This window comes from Watersipora subatra, chromosome 2 (genome assembly GCF_963576615.1).
Source record: "Watersipora subatra chromosome 2, tzWatSuba1.1, whole genome shotgun sequence".
NCBI classification, from domain to species: Eukaryota; Metazoa; Bryozoa; class Gymnolaemata; order Cheilostomatida; family Watersiporidae; genus Watersipora; species Watersipora subatra.
The window spans coordinates 12,512,955-12,531,605 of NC_088709.1; the positions used below are offsets into that span (position 1 = coordinate 12,512,955).

At 35.5% G+C, this 18,651-nt stretch overlaps 1 protein-coding gene across 2 annotated transcripts; it reads left to right on the forward strand.

Moving 5' to 3' along the window:
* Window positions 1-205: 205 nt before the first annotated feature.
* Window positions 206-7,594, forward strand: LOC137387731 (uncharacterized). Of its 2 annotated transcripts, none has more exons than XM_068074230.1 (8): window positions 206-327; window positions 2,791-3,171; window positions 3,501-3,753; window positions 4,972-5,066; window positions 5,159-5,207; window positions 5,308-5,369; window positions 6,945-7,008; window positions 7,204-7,594. In XM_068074230.1, the coding sequence occupies exons 1-7, from the start codon at window positions 264-266 to the stop codon at window positions 6,995-6,997; spliced, it is 957 nt and encodes a 318-aa protein (XP_067930331.1). In that variant the 5' UTR covers window positions 206-263; the 3' UTR covers window positions 6,998-7,008; window positions 7,204-7,594. The 2 variants fall into 2 exon arrangements, with proteins under 2 accessions (XP_067930331.1, XP_067930332.1); XM_068074231.1 differs by having other exon boundaries at window positions 4,999-5,066.
* The last annotated feature ends 11,057 nt before the right edge of the window (window positions 7,595-18,651 follow it).

Here is an 18,651-nt window from a genome sequence, read left to right on the forward strand (position 1 = left end):
AACAAAACGTGTGTAAGAACTATCGCTATCGCAAACTAGCGAATTCATTTGTAAACAAGTTAAGCCTGTGAATTCTATTGCCGTCTGTTCTAACCGATTGTTTCTAACTATAAGCAACCATTAATGCCTTCAGAATAGAAAGCGTATATTTCATCAGCTCTGTGGCATGTAGCCAATAATTGTGAATGCTCATGTATGACTAACCGCCAAGCTAGTTACACTGAGTCGAGCCGTGTCAGTCGTTTGCTAGTAAAGAAGCAACAATGAAGCCTTATGACTGCATCACACACAGACTCGTCATACTATCTCTGCTAGAGTATTTCACAGGTGCGTTCTCTCAAGTTCTCAACAAGCAAATTGCTCAGAGGTATGATTGTTGTTGAATAGTTAGCATTGGTAGGACATACAATCAGGGAAAGCCTGTTACTGGAACAGACATGACAGGAAATTAGAGTTCACAAAGAAGATGTAGGAAAGAGAACAGGTTGCCTTTGTCATAACTAGGGGACGAGCTTGAAGCAATATATCTATCAAAACTAAAAACTTTTTTAAATGAAATGAAGGTATCTTTAACCATTTATATCTAAAGTGCTGTAACAAGATGTCATAGGTAAATAGATAGATCAGTAATAGAGCAACAGATAAACAGACAGATAGATAGTTAGACAGATATTAATATTATTTACACCGGTCAAGGCCGGTTGAAGCAAATTAGACGAGGAGATAAAGAATAAAAAGTATTAACACAAATTATATGTAATGAAAGAAAAAGTTCTTTTTGCATAATAATGTTATATAATTTGAACTAGCATGGTGTTGGTGTTTGGTATATAGTGCAGTGGTTTTTTTGGGGATATAGGAATGTAATGGATGGTCAGGCAGATCGGAGATATTTGAGTATTTTAAACAGCAAATGTCTAAAAGCACAGTTAGCATTCAAAAGGCATTTAGACACGGATTATAACTGTCCATATCATAGTCCCGTACATACCGTACACTCCTACATACCGTACACTCCTACATATCATACACTCATACATATCATACACTTGTACATATCATACACTCATACATATCATACACTCATACATATCGTACACTCGTACATATCATACACTCATACATATCGTACACTCATACTTATCATTCACTCGTACATACCGTACACTCATATATATCGTACACTTGTACATATCATACACTCATACATATCGTACACTCATTTATATCAAACACTTGTACATATCGTACAATCATACATATCATACACTCATATGTATCGTACACTCATACATATCATACACTCGTACGTATCATACACTCGTACACATCATACACTTATACATATCATACACTCATACATATCGTACACTCGTACATATCGTACACTCATTCATATCGTACACTCATTTATATCAAACACTCGTACATATCGTACACTCATACATATCATACACTCATACATATCATACACTTATACATATAGTACACTCATACATATCGTACACCTATCCATACAACCACTATATAGTAAGCAACAATCAGCACCAATAAAAAGGTTGTTTCAATATAACTTATTTAGGAAAAAGGAAAGTAGATTGGTATAAGACTAAATCTAGTACTTTTGAAAGTTAAACTTTTGTTTGTTAAGAAAGCAAACAGAGCAGTCATATCGATAGCTGTCAACTGGCACAACCACTATTGGACTTACTTCTTTTTTTATCCTTACTTTTGAGAAAAATGAACTTATACAAAATGTTAGTTGATTTCATCAGAAAGTATCAGTATTTTTCTATCATTTGCTACTGTCTTTCATGCTTGAGATGATCTGACTGCCAGGATGTTTCAAGATTAAAATCGGCACAGCTTGATTGTGGTTAAAACACTCAGAAGCAAAATACGGCAAAATGACATCACTAGTCATTATCATTGCTATGATGTTGATATCGGCTATTGTGTTCAAGTTCCAGCATTACACTTCGCTATTCTGTCAGTCTTTCTGCAACTACAGTAGTCATAATTGCGCTATCACTTGATCTGACATTGTAACCACGATATCAAGTTTTCTCGATGATCGTCATGAAGCATCCTGACAGTCAGATCACTTCGAACATCAAAAACAATCGCAAAGATATCAGTGCTTTCTAATAAAATCTACTAAAGTTTTGTTCAACTCTGTTTAAGTAAGCCAGGCTGAAGTGCTATTGAAAAAGGTTTCATCGAGTTTCCTTTTGCCAAAGTCTATTACCAGTCTGCTGCTTCTTGTGAAAAAAAGATGAGAGCTGCGCACAGCAGCTCGTTAGTCCAAAAGTCAGTTGTTTCCAATAGCCAAGCTTTTAACAATGATTCACAGTGCCTGATAGTCACAGTTAGAGTGGCTTCATGTCCTTCACCTTTGAGAGATCTGTTAGTAACCATAGTCAGTTTTTCATGCGTTTGACACGTTTAGCAGTAATACAAGTTAACCTTGAGCATGTTTTTTTATAGGTTTTGTTAGAAATTTATCCCAAATATATATGAAATGCTAAATTTTATAAATGTAAAATCATGTTTGCCTTCAGGTTGTTTAAAGCAGTAGGTGTATAAAACTAGCATTGGTTAAAATGGCATATAATGCAATCGGGTAAATGTAAAAACCATGTAGGATTTTCATTCAGAGATTTCATATACTTTGCTCTTTTGGGGTTTGTAACGCAAGCTGCAAGCTCACTCTCACAACCGATCTTTCTTAGGAGCTTTCAACTTACTCATCTGACTTATGCGCAGTAATAGAAACAATATCTATTACAGCTGCTGTTAGTATCTGTCCAACTAGAAGTGTTGACGCGTCAGCATCAGGGTTCATCGAAAGTCCAGGTTATCCAGAAAGCTATGACTCACACTATAACTGCACATTGACTCTTGTCTTCCCAGCTTCATCAAGAATTGTGTTTAGCGTACATGGTACATACGATGTACATGAGAAACTCTTTGGAGGCTGTAGCAATGTAGATTATCTAAGACTGGTTTCTGAAGAAAGGACTGTAGAGCTCTGTGGAGAGAAGAGTGATAAGGAAATTCTTGCCACGTTTGAGACAAATAAACAGGCTGTCTCCATGCGTCTGGAATTCCGAGCTGATACATTTGCACATTTTGTTGACGGCCCCCACATATTTCAGATCAACTACACTGGTAAGGCATTTAGAACTCTTCGAGTAGGAGCTTGGGCAATAGATCAATCTGATAATTTTCCTAAGTTTTGTAAAATATTGGAGCAGAAATGATACTGTTTAAAAATTTATATTTTTATTCAAAAGTTAGATTTATATTTCAAACATCATATAGTTTGTTAAGTTTAATCATTCCCACTATTTCTCAAATTCAGTTTTTTTAATGAAACAAGTTTAACAGTTTTACAATTAAAAATCCTTACAGTAGTTTTTATAGAGAAAAGAAATGATGTAATTATTTTTACTATTAAGCAAAATAATTGCAAACTTTTCTTATCGGAACCCAAATAGAAGCAACAGACAACAGAGCAACACCGACAAAACCCCCATCATACCGCAAACGTCATCGATCTCAAAAGACAGCTCGCTCTGGAAGGATTAAGCACTTTCCAAAAGGAGATACAAGTCAAGTAAACAGGAGATCACACTCAGATCTCTCTGCAAATGATCGGATGAAAATCTTTCTAGGCATTTGCGGAGGATTTGTAGTACTCGTGGGACTTTGCGGTGGTCTTCTAACTCTATGTAGAAAGATTAAATCTAGGTAGGTAACCAGCGAGTATTTATGCTAGGTCATTTTACTGAGCAGGATATGTGCGTAGATTAGCATGCTAAATATTTTACATTTTTGGAAGAGCCGTAATCCAACGTTAAAATGTCGACTAAAAGCTGTTGTTAAAGTGTCAATGTTGAAAGTAACTGACACAATCCAACTGAGCTGAATACTATGATGCTGGTACATGTTGACATTTAGATACAGTAGTTGCTCCTGTAATCTATACCTTCTATTACGTAAATTCCAGATAACGTAAAAAATCAATGTGAATTAAACATGATGTAAAGTGTCAAGTAGAAAAAGTTTTCAAAATCTGAATGATTTGAATGAAAAGATGAAATGATTTGAATGTTAGTTTATCTCGCCACACTTGTGGAAGAAAAAATGATGTGCGTATAGCGTTATATCTATTATATATAACTTTCCCAGCATTTTAGTTCGTCAGAATAGATCGTCAAATGTGTTGACAAAACAAAGAATAGGATAACTGCGCAATGTTTCATAGATACCTGAAGGCGATCGATTGGTGCAGGTGTTACAGCATTAGTTTACCAATCGGAATGACATGAGTTGGAGTATCATCAAAAGATATTTTTTTATTCTAACCTTGACCCCTGATAGACGATGAGCAGGTCAAACCGCTTTTTATAGTAAAAATATTTTGTTGTTTTGCCTTATTGTAGATTGTACAAAGTATTTGTTATTCATTTTCCTTTGCAGAATGGACTTTGCCATTTAGAAAAAATAAGCAAATCGCTGTAAGTGAGTGTCGGAAATGGGCAGCCTCCACCAACTTGTTGCAAAATTATCACAATCACAGTCTATAAAACCAGTGAGATTAGTGAAGAAACTAGTGAGGTGAAAAGGAGAAAAATTGTCAACGCGAATTAATAATACTGTTGTTATGGTACAGCCTACAAATTAAAAGAGTTAGGTCAAGTTTTTCTTTTTTGTATGGCCAAAGGGATGATTTTGGAAAAATTTTGGAACGGATTAGGCAATTTGCATGTATTTTACTGTTCTTATAACATAAATTCCCTATAACATAATTGTTACTGGATCAGAGTATTTGCGTTGTAGAAGCGCCAACTGTATTTGAGTGTTTCGATATGTTTATATTTACACATTTTCATATGCAAACTGTTCACATCTACATACATGTACATGCATGTACATAACTTCATATTTATGCATGGAATAATTTAGGTTTTCATTTGTCTATTGCAAGAATAGATCTGAAACTGCTGTGGAACGAGATGAAGCCCTTTCTCGACTCCCTAATACTCTTGGTGCTTTAGAAGGTAAAAAAGTTTATATAATAAGTAAAAGGTATATCTGAGTTATAAAATAACAATATTAGCTTGATTCTGATTTTCTGACAATTGTTTTACAGATGATGAAAGCTACAAGACCATACCAGACATAAGCAATGACACAGGGGGGTGAGATTAATACTTTTCTGTTTTTGATTTCATACATGTACAGAATATTTAAAATGAAGTTATTATCGATTATCATAAAATATATTATTTGTATTTGTAGTACTTTCTCACTTGAGAGTCACGCGGAATGCACAGCATTGACTAATCTAAAATACATTCATGGTAAGACTGTGAGATTCATGTGAATCATGCAATGGTGTAACAGTTGTGTCATGGTTTGTAAAATCTATACATATCTACATATAAGTTCCCTGATTAAATTATCAAAAGTAAAACACACATTTTTGTATCTCTAGTAAATACATGCACATAAAGATACATGCGTTTCTAGCTCAAGCACATGTTACATACACTGTACATAAAATCCACATACATTATACATACCCTTACACACATTGTAATACATTGTTTGTACATTGTACATGCATTGTACGCACATTGTATAAACATTGTATGGACAAAATATGTACATTGTATGTATACTGTTCCTACATTGTACGTACATTGTACATGCAATGTTTGTACATACAATGTTTGTACATTATATGTACTTTCATGGTATGTCTATTTTACATACAATGTACATACATTTTATGTAAATTGTATGTAAAATAGGCATACCATGAAAGTACATACATGGTATATATACTTTACATACCATGTATGTACTGTGTATGAATTGTATGACAGTATGCATACAATGTACATACATTGTATGCGCACTGTTGTGCATCGTACGTACATCGCACATGCATTTTACTAAACATTGTATTTACACTGTTCATTCATTATAAATACATTGTACATACATTGTACATATCATGTTTATACATTATATGTACATTGTACATACATTTTGGATACAATATATGTACATTATATGTAAATTTACATACATTTAATGTACATACATTGTACATCCATCGTATGCGCATTGTACTTACATTGTATGTACGTTTGACCTACAATGTACCTACATTGTATGCACACTGTCTAAAATACATTGTAAGTACATTGCACATGAGATTCACGCACATTATATTTACACTATTCGTTCATTGTACATACACTGTACATAAATTTTACATACATTGTACGTACATTCAATGCAGCTTTTATTGCTGGTTAGCAAATATTGAGAGAATAACTCCATACGCACAAGGAGTAAGACACACTAACAATGATTTATTTAAAATTTTCTTGTCCTGCTTTAATGTTATGCTCTGCACTAAAATTTGCTAAGTTGTTTTCAAGCTAGAATAAATGAACAATTTTCTGTAACAAGAGAAAACAATTTCAAAATACCAGTATACCCACTGAAAAAACCTGTCATGCATCACTTCATTCACTACAGTTGTAATCCCAAGAAGACAACTCCACTTATTTTGAATACCAAAACCACTTAAGTAAGCATCAACTTGTATTCACAGTGTTAAACCAATATAAATTTTTCTTTTTTAAATGTTGTAGCAAAACTTTGCAATTAAAAGGCTTTTCTTACCAAGGCAAACAGAAATATTTGAATGAGAAATGGTGAGGCTAGAAATGATAGCACAAATTAGCAAACTATTTTTTGCTTTTGATGTGTATGTGATCCAGTATAAGTTATATGGTATATTTCAGGTGTATTTCTTATTAAACTAATAGAGTCTTAGTAACAGTTTAAATTTGCAGTTAAAATAAAAATCATTTTTCTTGTCCATGCAAAACAAAGAAATGCTGTTCCTTGGATTGTAGAAAAAGAAGATGGCAAAGAAAAAAATTCTCCTTCTCTCTATAAGAATCCTTAAAATAGCATAATGTAAGTAGGATACATGTTCGATCATACAATATTATACTAATGAATAAAATATTATTCTCAATGCTCATTGTCAGCATTTTATAGAAATCTGCTAACCTTTTTATAATGTGGACTACAAATTCAGAAGTTGCTAGACCGCAGCAAATTGTGCTGAAAATTTTAATTTTATTCTTTCCGTGTATAATTTGATTTTAGGAGCTAGCACAGGACATAAGTTACTCTTGAAGTTGAAAATAAATGCTAATACTGTTCGAGAGGAAACACGAGGCACAAGTAAAAAGGGAACAACTTGTTTGTTTAACGAGTTTTTTGTTATAGAGAAATATAATAGTATCTTGTTTGAAATGTTAATCATCAATAAATAATTAAATATATTATTGTATTTAATATTATCCTATTTTTTATATTTCGTCATTGATTAATGCTCTAATCAAAGTTTTGATAGAATGAAATTTTTAGACGTTTTTGATACACGAATCATTTTCTAGTCAAACCTTATGCTACTAACCGCTTCTCTATTTACTTTCACAAGTGTTATTATGTTCAGACCACAGTCTCGGATTATTTAATAAAGCTATTTTCCGTTTTTGTCAGACTACTACCAGCTTGTACAATTAAAGCCAACAGAATGTTGAGGTGTCCATAAAGTTGAACAGTGTTACAATGTCTTGTTTAGGTTATAGGCTTGGTATATTTAAACAAGATTATGGTTCACTAAATTGTTATCTATTTCAAAATGAAGCTCAGTGTTTGTCTGCCATATGCCCAGTAATAAAAATGAAGTTTTAGGAATGAAGTCCACTACGCACTGAATTTTAACTCGAAACTTCTAGTTCTGCGGACAGTCATTCATCCAATACACTACGCGGTCTAATTTGTTACACTATGGAATGAATTGAGCACCTCCCTACCAAACATGGTAATCTTGCATGGGTTCACACGCTCAACACTGCAGCCTGAATTATGCGTGAAGCCATACAAAAGAAATGTGTGCCCTTATGTAAAAAATTTGCTTAAACTCACATGGCCAGACGGACCACAGACAGACAGACTCACAGACAGACACGAACCATTGCAATTAGCTTAGAGCTGTAGTAGGCACTTTAGCCAGTACTGTATCAATTACACAGGAATAAACACAGTAAACAGAAATAAACACAGTACACAAAAATAAACCAACACTTTCATTTAAAAGTTAGAATGATAGGCCTATATGTTGTATTTGTTAATTGAAAATAAATCTTTTTGCTGAAAAACCTTTTTATTGCCCGCGCAATGTGGAGCATGCAGGAAATAGCATATATGCCTCTTTGGGTGTGTTTGTCTCTCTTTTATAGAACTAGATAGAGGCCTGGCGTTTCCCTGGTAATAAAAGTCTTCGCGCAGAAAACTTAATTTTATTTAACATAAAACAGCAGTTAACATTCTAACTTTCAAACTTTAAATCATGAAAAAAGTGTTTTGTGCAGTTTAAATAAACTAAGGGAAAAAATAAAACAACTGTAGCCTAAAGGTTTTCAAACTTTGTCAAACAGCTGTAATTTTCAAACTCCATATAATAAAAAAAATGTTTCGTGCAGGTCAAATAAATTAGGAAATAAAATAAAACCACTATATAAGTATATGAATGTAAATGTGAAATATTTAGCAAGTAGGGGCTAAATTAAGTCTGTTTTGCTATGATTACGATAAAAAATGATTTGGTAATGATACAATTAAAATGAACTGAAAAAAAACAAAATAAAATCATGAATAGGTTGAATTAATAATAGCAGCTTGTTGCATAGAAGTGTGTGTATAAAAGAAAGGTTACTATTCCAGCAGCAAAAAAAATCCATCAAAACTTTGAATACGACGATACTGGTGCCTCTCGATACTAGTAGAAATATAAAAATGAGATATCAGACTGTCTTTGTCTGACCAAACAGAGAGAGAATATGAAGGTTGTTCCTACTTGAGATAATACAACTGTCCGTGTGAAAAGTATTGGCCTTCACCGCGATATAGCAATTGAACCTTACGAACAACCGAAAATAGAAATTTAAGAAAACTCGAAAACGCATCGTGTTTCATAGAGTTAACAGAATTTATTAAAGTTTCAAATAATATGTTATTTAGCGTGTGCATATGCTGTGTGGTATGTGACAATATCTTTAATCAATATACCTTGTATAGCTCAGTGGTAGTGTGTGGATGTAAAATTTGCGGTTGCAATCTCTGTGAGTTCAAATTCATCAAATGGGAAATTTTGAATTCTAAAATTTTAATAGCTATAGCTAGGTACACACACAGAAACACACACCAACTTTGAGAAATATTTACATGTATATAGAAGATGCATTCAAATTCTGTTTAAATCTGTTAAAGATGTCAAAAACTAACTATATAACTTCAACTCTATTTAAGGAAACCGTGTTTCAGCTATCTTTTGTCTTATTTTTACGCAATCCAATTATTTTTTCTAAACTTTTGTTAATTGAATGATTTGTGAAAGAGTAAAACAAATATTTAACTTACTAATAGCATGTTGTTCAACAAAATGCAATATTTGTTTACTCCTTCGTACACCAAATTGAGCTTGACTGATGCAATTTAGTAGCAAGCCCTTCTGATCTCATTACATTGTTTGGTTCTTTCAACTAAAGTTTCTCTCATTGACAGTTCTGATTCGGTTGCCAAGTAGTCACCTCTTTATACCTAAGTCAAGATCAAGGTCCTTGTTCTATTGAGGTTGCGAGTGCAGCATGTTGCGATCCTCCAACAGTGAGTCGGGTTTACTGCTTGCTCACCAGCTGCTAGAATTGTATTGGTAGACCGGAGTTTTTAAGTTTTGTGGTTAGTTTTTGCCTGCACCAAACAGACAGCTTGAACTGTTTCATGCTGCTGGGTAGATCAGGCGTTGCGGTAGCTAAATAAGGATTTTTAGTACAAGCTTTTCTAATAAAAATTGTCTACCCTTGCCGCAGCAGCAAATAGCTTCTCCTATAATCCTAGTGGATAACTGTAAGCAGTAGACACAGCTTATCAAAAGTACAAATGTGCAAAAACTAGAACTGCTTTGTCTCTGTGGTAAGAGAGGTAACAATAGCCATGTAGACAAATTTTTAGCTTCAAGTGAACTTATTCTGACAGATGGAAGTTTAATCAAGAAAAAATTATACTGTCATATTATATGAATAGGTGCTTAAAGCAAAACCCAAGTAATAGGCAAACTTTAAAATAAAAACATTCACCAACAGATTGTGTGGTTGTTTTTTGTTGGTTTAAAAGATAAACACTAGAGCAGTGAGATTCTCAGGTGCAATCATATCATATTTAATTGTTAAATGCTTATAATGCAATACTCTTAGCTAGCTAAACTGGTTATTGAACAAAATGTAATATTGACAACTGTATTGGAAGCTCTGTACATATCCAGTAAAATCAACAGATGATAAGATATATGTTCTGGTCTTTTATTAATCTTAACACATCGTAAAAAATTATTGGTCCTTTAGAGTTTGATTTAATTAAGAAAACCGACTAACAGCTACTTACTAAGGCTTGATTGTTTTAAAACTGAACAATGTGCGTACGCAGCGCTTTTCTTCATGCTTTAGCATAACAATGCTTTACAAGTCTGCTTAAGTCACTGCACACATTGAAGTCTTTATCCAATGAGAATGCTGGCTAGCATCCAACTCCATCTTCTGAGAATGCTGTTAGGTGATGAGAACTCCATCAATTGTAGATATTACTCGTGATAGATGTAGTGACGATCATACGCTTTGTAATAGGTTACAGTGAACAAACTAAACAAAGCCCATGTTTGGTCTACTAAAAAATCCTCCCAATACATTGGAGGGGTAGAGGATGGTCAAACATGGAAAAATACTAAACATTAACAAGCACAAGGTGATAATACCCAAGCAAATGAACACAAGGGATTGTCTGATGGGTGTCTGTCCTAAACAAGCTACTAAACTCAAAATGCAGATATGCTATACGACCAGTATGTGTCAGTGTGTGTGATCAGATATGGTATCAGTTACAACTAGATGTGATAGCATGTCATTATTGTACGTGGTACTTACTGTTCTTCTATTGGAACTATCATGGCAAGTTTGTGCATGACGACAGAAGTACTTGTATGAGTTTTGTAATCCTTACCTGTGCTGAAGTTCTGATACTGTAAATCTACTTGCCAAATGATACCATTCTTGTGCGGATAGGTTTGGATAATCATGGTTGACACTAAAAGATTGGTCCGATACTTCCAAACCTTGTCAAAATCAAACCTCATTTCTTTTTCTATGATTTCATGCCCTCTTTTTGCTAACAGGGCTGCATTTAGATCTAACTGGGGTGTCGACAACCTTCAGAGGAGTGCAATGCATGACTTTGCAACAATCAACCTGAAGAAGTATGTGCCGTTTGACGAATTCCATCTAACATATGCTGCATACCCATAAGCTTTGTCACTAGCATCACTAAGTACTACTAGCAATGACTAATAGCAATGCCAACTGCACCTTCAGGAGTCAAACATCTACTAAACTGGATTTTGCAAAGATTTGTCATCTGATGAAAAAACTCTATCCACTTTTGCTGCATTGAGTCTGGCAGGGGATTATCCCAGTCGATGCCCAAATTCCATGTCTTTCTGAGATACATTTTACCAATCATGACAAATGGACTGAGTATCCCTAGAGGATCGTAGAGTTGCATAATTTGCCTAAGCACCATATGTTTGGGGAGGGTTTTTTGGGATGGCTTCGAGGATCTCACCAGGTTCTATTTTGCGACCACTTTGTTTGTTACCCTTTGTTTGTGAAAAGTAAGAGTTGGTCTATTCTGAATCTTATCTGGTTTTGGATTCCATGACAGGCCAAGCACAAGAAAAGTTTTGTTTTTTGTGTAGTGATCATTGAAAGCCCGTTTCTTTACCTGGAATTCTTTTGAAAGTACTTTGGGGACATTAGCTGCTAGACTTTTGACATCTACTTCATTTTCTACTGACTTGCCCACATCGTCTACATACATTGACTCTCGGAACGGTCTATCTACTCTAGGGTATTTTCCTTTACTCAGTTTTGCTGTCTTGAGAATTGCCTCGGCATTTATTGCTGGTCTATTCTCCATATCGGCCCTAGTAAGAACATAAGTTTCAGGTTCTCATGTGAGATTTATGTTACGCCAAAGAACCGATGGCAGTGTTGTTCCATCTTATAGATGTGAATTGAATTGAACATTTCTGTAACATCTTCTATGAGCACAGAAGGTTTTCCATTCTACCTGAGTAAAATACCTAATAACTATGTCGCATGACTATCATGTTCCTCTGCTATTGAGTCATTGAGAGATTGGCCATTGAACTTTTGGCTGCTGTTGAATACAATTCTCACAGGTTTAGAAAACGAGTTTAGATTTTTGGCTGCCATATGACTGATGTAGAAAGTTGAACCTTTCAAGTTCTGGATTTTATCTGGTGAAAGTTTCTGAGCCTCTTTTCTGACTAACATGTCCTGTACTTGGTCCTTATCAGTTCTGGTGCACTCACTTCCTCTTTTAGTTAGAGTTTCCCCGGTATTTTTCAGGGTTTCGATTACTGATTTATGGTTGACAGGAAGCAGTGCAGAATCCAAAGAGTGTGTTGTGGTCAAAATTTCTTTGTCTGGATCACACCTGAGTGTGTTCTGGATCATCTCCAAATTTTTCTGTCTTTTAAAAGAGTATGCGTGTCCCTGTATTGGACATTTTCTACACTTGCAACCATCACATCACGACTGTACTTTGCTCGCCACATCTTCTGACTGGATAAAAATGTCTATTTTCTGAACATCAGTCTTTGTCAAACATGATTCTGTGTATAATTTACTTTTTTTGCAAAACGATTTGCATGGATCATTCTTCTCAATGCTTTTAAACTGTTGGCACTTTATTGTGTTGTGTGTAACTTTTGGATGGGTATGTATTAGGCAGGAAGATGATTTTTGATCTGCTGCACTTCCAGCAGAGGAGGCGTGTGTCTTAGCTGTGGTACCAAGTTTGCTGTCCTTCTCTGCATGCTCTGTTGGTTTTGCTGCATCTTCTGCCAGCTCTCTGATGCAGAGGTTGCGCTCACATTTTAAAAATCTCATAAATCTTGTAAAGGGTTGGATTTTGTCATTGCTAAAAAATGTTGAGTAAACTCTCATTTATTCTCTCTTAATAATCAGAGACAATTTTGATTTCAGTACACTAACTTGAGTTTGTGTAACAGCTGTAAGCTGCTTAACTTCACCTAACTGACTGTAACATAGTTCAACAGTGTTAGCAAAGCTTACCAGACCTTTAATGTCACCTTCTGTAAAGTGTTTTTGTTTTTCGAGCTCCACAAAAGTACTTTTAACAGCTACACTGGCATCTGAGTAAAGGTTTTCAAGGCGTTTCCACATTCTCCCATGTGCATTGGACTGATTTGCTACAATTGCTCTAACATGGGATAGAGCCTCTCCTTCAGACACTGTTCAAGTGTCCAAGCCTTTTCTTCCTCAGAACCCAATTCATAGTGAGCATATGACAGCCAAACCGCCCTAAATTCAGCCTGCTCACACCTATTTTCACTGAAAACAGGAAGTGGTGCTCTTTTGAAGCGACTGTTGTTTCTCCTCGCCAATGAGGAGTTGCTAGGAACACTTGCACCTATAAACTGGGCATTCTCATCATACGCAGCAGTGATATTCAAATTCAAAGACCTTACCTGTGATTCTGTGTTGAAGGATGTGCTGGCTTGATAACTACGATTAGTTGGCCTTAACCCTGCTGTGCTTGAAAACTTTAGTATTGTGGCTAATCCACTACTCACCAATGGACTTTGTGCCCTCATAGACACGCTGACTGGCCCTGTATCAACACTGTTTTGTCTTACCTGAGTTATGAGTGGTGCGCCTGCACCAGACTGTATTGGCACACCTGTGCCACCCAACACGACTGTCACACCAACACCAATGGCTGCAGCGAGCACACCTGTGACGCCTGATGCAAGCAGTACATCTATACAAGCCACCATTGTAGGCACACCTGTGCCGTTTGTCATGATTGGTACACCTGTATCAGTAGTCAAAGTTTGGGTTGAAGTAAAAAGTGGTTCAGTAAGAGTGTTTGATGATGCAGAAGTGAGAAAGTTGGAGTTGTCTCCACCGAGAGTGGTGGTAGTGTTAGAAGTAGTGTTAGATGATGTTATTGTTAGTGAGACTGGTGTAACAGCGTGATCTGCAAGACTTTCATATTGTGGCTGACTAGCCTGAGGCATTACTACCTGCCTTGAACTTAACCTGTATGTACATGTAGATGGGACATTTGCTTAGATAATACAACCTTGTGCACCTATCTACATCAGAAAATAAATTACTATTATCTTCAGCACTATCACAAGCGTTTAGGCTATGCACACTATCTTTCAGTTCATTAATAAAACTATCTATTTCTACAAAAACAAAAGCAGCCTGTGATTGGCTAGCATCTTTATTGGCAGTACCATCTAGCTGTTCAAGCATAAAGTTACTACGCTCTAACAATAAATGAACACCACATCACGCTTCAAGTTTACCGCTGACTGAGAATTGAGACACATCTCATACTCTACTATAGAATTTACAGCACTGTCATAATCTGTCTGAGTGCTTTGCATGAATTCAGATACAGATTTCCCCGCAGTCAGTTTAGATGAAGAAAAATTATCTCCTACATCATTACTCAGCAGTGCATCATAAAGAGCGTTTGCAGCTGGTAATTCTGCAAGCACTTTCTTCAGATTATCTAGTAGGCTATCTAGTGCGTCGACTGGTTTATGTCTCTTTATAGCTAAATTAATCTGAGTTGAACTAGAGTTCACCCGAGTAAAAGAGTTGGCGCGCTGTTCTCTGAGCTTCGGTAGCTGCTTGTAGTCAGTAAGCCACTATCTAAAAAGTGGCCTAAAAATTGAGTTCTGCTCCAGTTACATGGATATACACAATTTAAGTGGTTTGTGGGTAGAAAAAACCTGAATTTTTCAAATCTGGGTAGTAACTCACTCTAAACCGGCACGGTAGTTGGGAAAACTGGGGTGTATAAAAATGCGAACAAAGCCCCCCTTCATTACATATGGGAATCATTCAAAATCAAACTGAGCATTAAGTTTTTATAAATTTACTGCCTGAACACTCATATCTTTTAAATGAAAGTATAACTAAAGATTTTGATTGTGAAAAAATCACAGGGGTGGATAGAAATGCCCTCTTGCTGGCATATGCATTGCGAATTATCAAACAAGTTAATAAACATTGGTAGTTGATTTGTTGGATTACCCACTGGTCTATCGAAAAGTTAAAACTAGATTATGTTGGAACAAATAAAGAAAATAACGAATTTAAATACACCAGAACTGAAATTAGCCATCAAAGTCGTCGCCCTCCTGGATGTCTCCTTCTTTGTTGTCATCTCCTCCAGCTTTATTCTCACAGTGACAACACCGACAGAACTCGGTGCATTTCAGGTTCTGCTTATAGCAGCCACATTGTCCAGACTGACATTTACTAGCCTTACATGAACAAAAGACATATTTGAGTACTTCCTGACTCTGTGTGAGATACCATCTTTGCAGAGCACCTAGACAAAAAGTATGATGATCAGCTTGTAAACTACCTATTATTGGCAAACCAACAGTTCTTTGAGCAATTTAAAATATTCTTGGCTGCAAGTCAAATCATGTTTGGTTTTTTTCACAAAGGGAACATCTTTCCGAAGAATAAACTAATGAACAATCCATTACTGGCGCTATGTATTGATCATGCATACCTCTTGATATCATGGGCATCATCATACTTATTGTGGAGCTCTCTTAACTGAGTCATTGATAAGATCTGCTTCATGGTGACTAATCGATAAGTGATCACTTCCCGGCAGAAGGTAGGGCTGAGTCGTGTCTCCAGGTTACTAAAAAAAATAAGTCAAGCATTATTACAAATGCATATGGTGCTGTTTGTCGCAATAGATTCCCATGTACCACAATGTTCAGATAGCATGTACTGTAATTCATAAGAAGGTGCTCCCTCATCAAGGAAACAATCATTCATTTTTTTATCGTTTAGAAGGACACCAGTCGAGCATAGGCAATGTTAAGAAGTTTTTCCAATTTCACATACACAGACAGGATGAAAGTTTATTAGGTGTTAGATTATGCATCTTGTTTTGCAAAAGAAATAGCCACACTTCACACAATCTATATATTGTGCAGTATTACATATAGTAGCTTTTTACCTGATTGAGTAAAGATTCACATAAAAGAAACAGAGTAGGCCCCTATAGCTGAACTATGGCATGTTATAAATAATTTAAACTTCACATATTAAGTATTGATGTAAATCACAATTTACACACTTTTCATATTTCATTTGGTGCCTTGCTAAAATCTAAGTATATGGTGGATATGTCATATTAGTTTGTACTCTGGTTTTGGTTGATATTGGACGATGGGAGCAGTTACAGTATGTACAGAACATCCAGCAATATTCATATTCACACAAATAATGTACAGTGATTACACCAACCTGGATGATGCACCCGTGTCTTGTGTGTGGGAGTTATACAATGATTTCAGCCCTGGATTTTGGTAGTAACACTGTCTGTGGTAACACGTCTCTGGAGCGACGGCATCAGCAGAGAGAAAATGTACCAGGAGGCTATACTATCAGCTCTTAGCTCAGCAGCTTGTTTTAATTTACCTCGTATAAACAAACATAACAATTCAACAAATCTTCACAAATGCTAGATTAATTAGTCTCTACGGTAGACCACGGTTGTGATAAACATAATGCCAAGGTTACCTAACTTACCAGCATCTTTGGTCTCTGCCCTTAGTAGACCTTCTCTGATGCCCTTACCAGCTTTTTTAGTACACCGCTCCTTTTTCCACAAATAACATATAGTTTGGGTAGCGTAGTTTCAGCTATTATTGTGGATGAGGAACGCAGTTGTTTAGTAGTTGACTCAGGATCTTCATTCTCATGAGTTACAATCTGGAAAGAAACATGTACCAATAAAATTTAACCAGATGCAAGCATTTATACATTTCATTCATCATTCAGAGTTGTCTAGACAACAGTGAAAGCCTAGCTCAAAGTTTGTAATTTTAATTTAATAAATGTAATTTAAATTTTTTAAAGCATCATTAGGTACTGCAGGTGAGTTTAGAATTAAGATTACTTACATTTGACTGTTGTCCTGGTTTGAGCTTTGCTAAGCTGGTTATCCTTACATAGCAGGTTTGGTGAATGAAAGGCAGCTCAGCTTTGCTACCAGTAGACTTATCAACAACATCATCATAAGTATAAGGATGTATAAATTCTTTGCACAGAGTTCTTTCTGAATCTTTATTAGTAACTACCCAGTCTTTGGCATACTTCAGCAACTTACCATAGCATTGCTGACTCAGTTGTTTGGGTAGATTTTTTTGGCTAGTGCTTTGGAAGTATAGCAGCAACAAATCATAATGCTGATTATCTTACTCAGAAATCAAAAACATGTCGATTGAAACTCAATTTTTCAATATAAATAAATGCTAGAACTCCACACACTGTATTCACTTTTAAACGATCTTGCGCTTTGAACCAATCAAATGGTCAAAATTCGTATGGCAAAAGAGGGCAACTCCTCAATTTTAGTTCCCAAAAAATCATTAATTCTGAGTGAATGTGCCGGTTTGCAGTGAGTTACTACCTGCCATGTTGTTCAGTGCCTTCAACTTTATAAACCACAACACACACAGTGTATAATCATGCAACTGGAGCAGAACTGAACAATAATTGGAGGTGGCTTACTGACTATTGTCCATGATGTGTTGATTGTCTCCGTCTGGCGTGGTAATTTTTCACTGTATTGGAAGCTCTGTACATATCCAGTAAAATCAACAGATGGTAAGATATATGTTCTAGTCTTTTATTAACTTTAACACATCGTGAAAAATTACTGGTCTTGTTAGAGTTCGATTTAATTAAGAAAACTGACCAACAGCTACTTACTAAGGCTTGATTGTTTTAAAACTGAACAATGCGCGTACGCCGCGCTTTTCTTCATGCTTTAGCATAACGCTGCTTTACAAGTCTGCTTAAGTCACTGCACACAATAAAGTCTTTATCTAATGAGAATGCTGGCTAGCCTCCAACTCTATTTTCTGAGAATGATGTTAGGTGATGAGAACTCCATCAATTGTAGATATTACTCGTGATAGATGTAGTGACGATTGTACGCTTTGTAATAGATTACAGTGAACAAACTAAACAAAGCCCATATTTAGCCTACTAAAACATCCTCCCAATACAACAATGAAATAGACATTTTTAGCAGTTTTTATAGTTTTTTCTTCTAAGAAATATACAAACCATGACAAAAGTTGCTTTACTCTGAAGTTTTCGACTAGCTCCCAAATAGAGACAACTCTCACTTACATACATATTTAAACAATCTACTAGAGCAGATGCTCTTTTGCATAGTATAAAGATGAATGAACTCATTTGTACATAAATAACAACATGGCTGCTGCCTTAACCTGCTGTCAAAGTACGGCTCATGCAAAGACTTCTAGAATTTTACCAAAAAAAAATTTGGAAATGCCCTGAATAAAGCATTTTCACTTTGATATCTTAT

What these genes read in the sequence shown, in the direction of transcription:
- LOC137387731 (XM_068074230.1), top strand. Translation starts at nt 264, where the DNA reads ATGAAGCCTTATGACTGCATCACACACAGACTCGTCATACTATCTCTG. An exon ending in TACTCTTGGTGCTTTAGAAG is followed by an intron (nt 5,067 to 5,158) that starts GTAAAAAAGTTT and finishes ATTGTTTTACAG; the next exon opens with ATGATGAAAGCTACAAGACC. An exon ending in ATAAGCAATGACACAGGGGG is followed by an intron (nt 5,208 to 5,307) that starts GTGAGATTAATA and finishes TTGTATTTGTAG; the next exon opens with TACTTTCTCACTTGAGAGTC.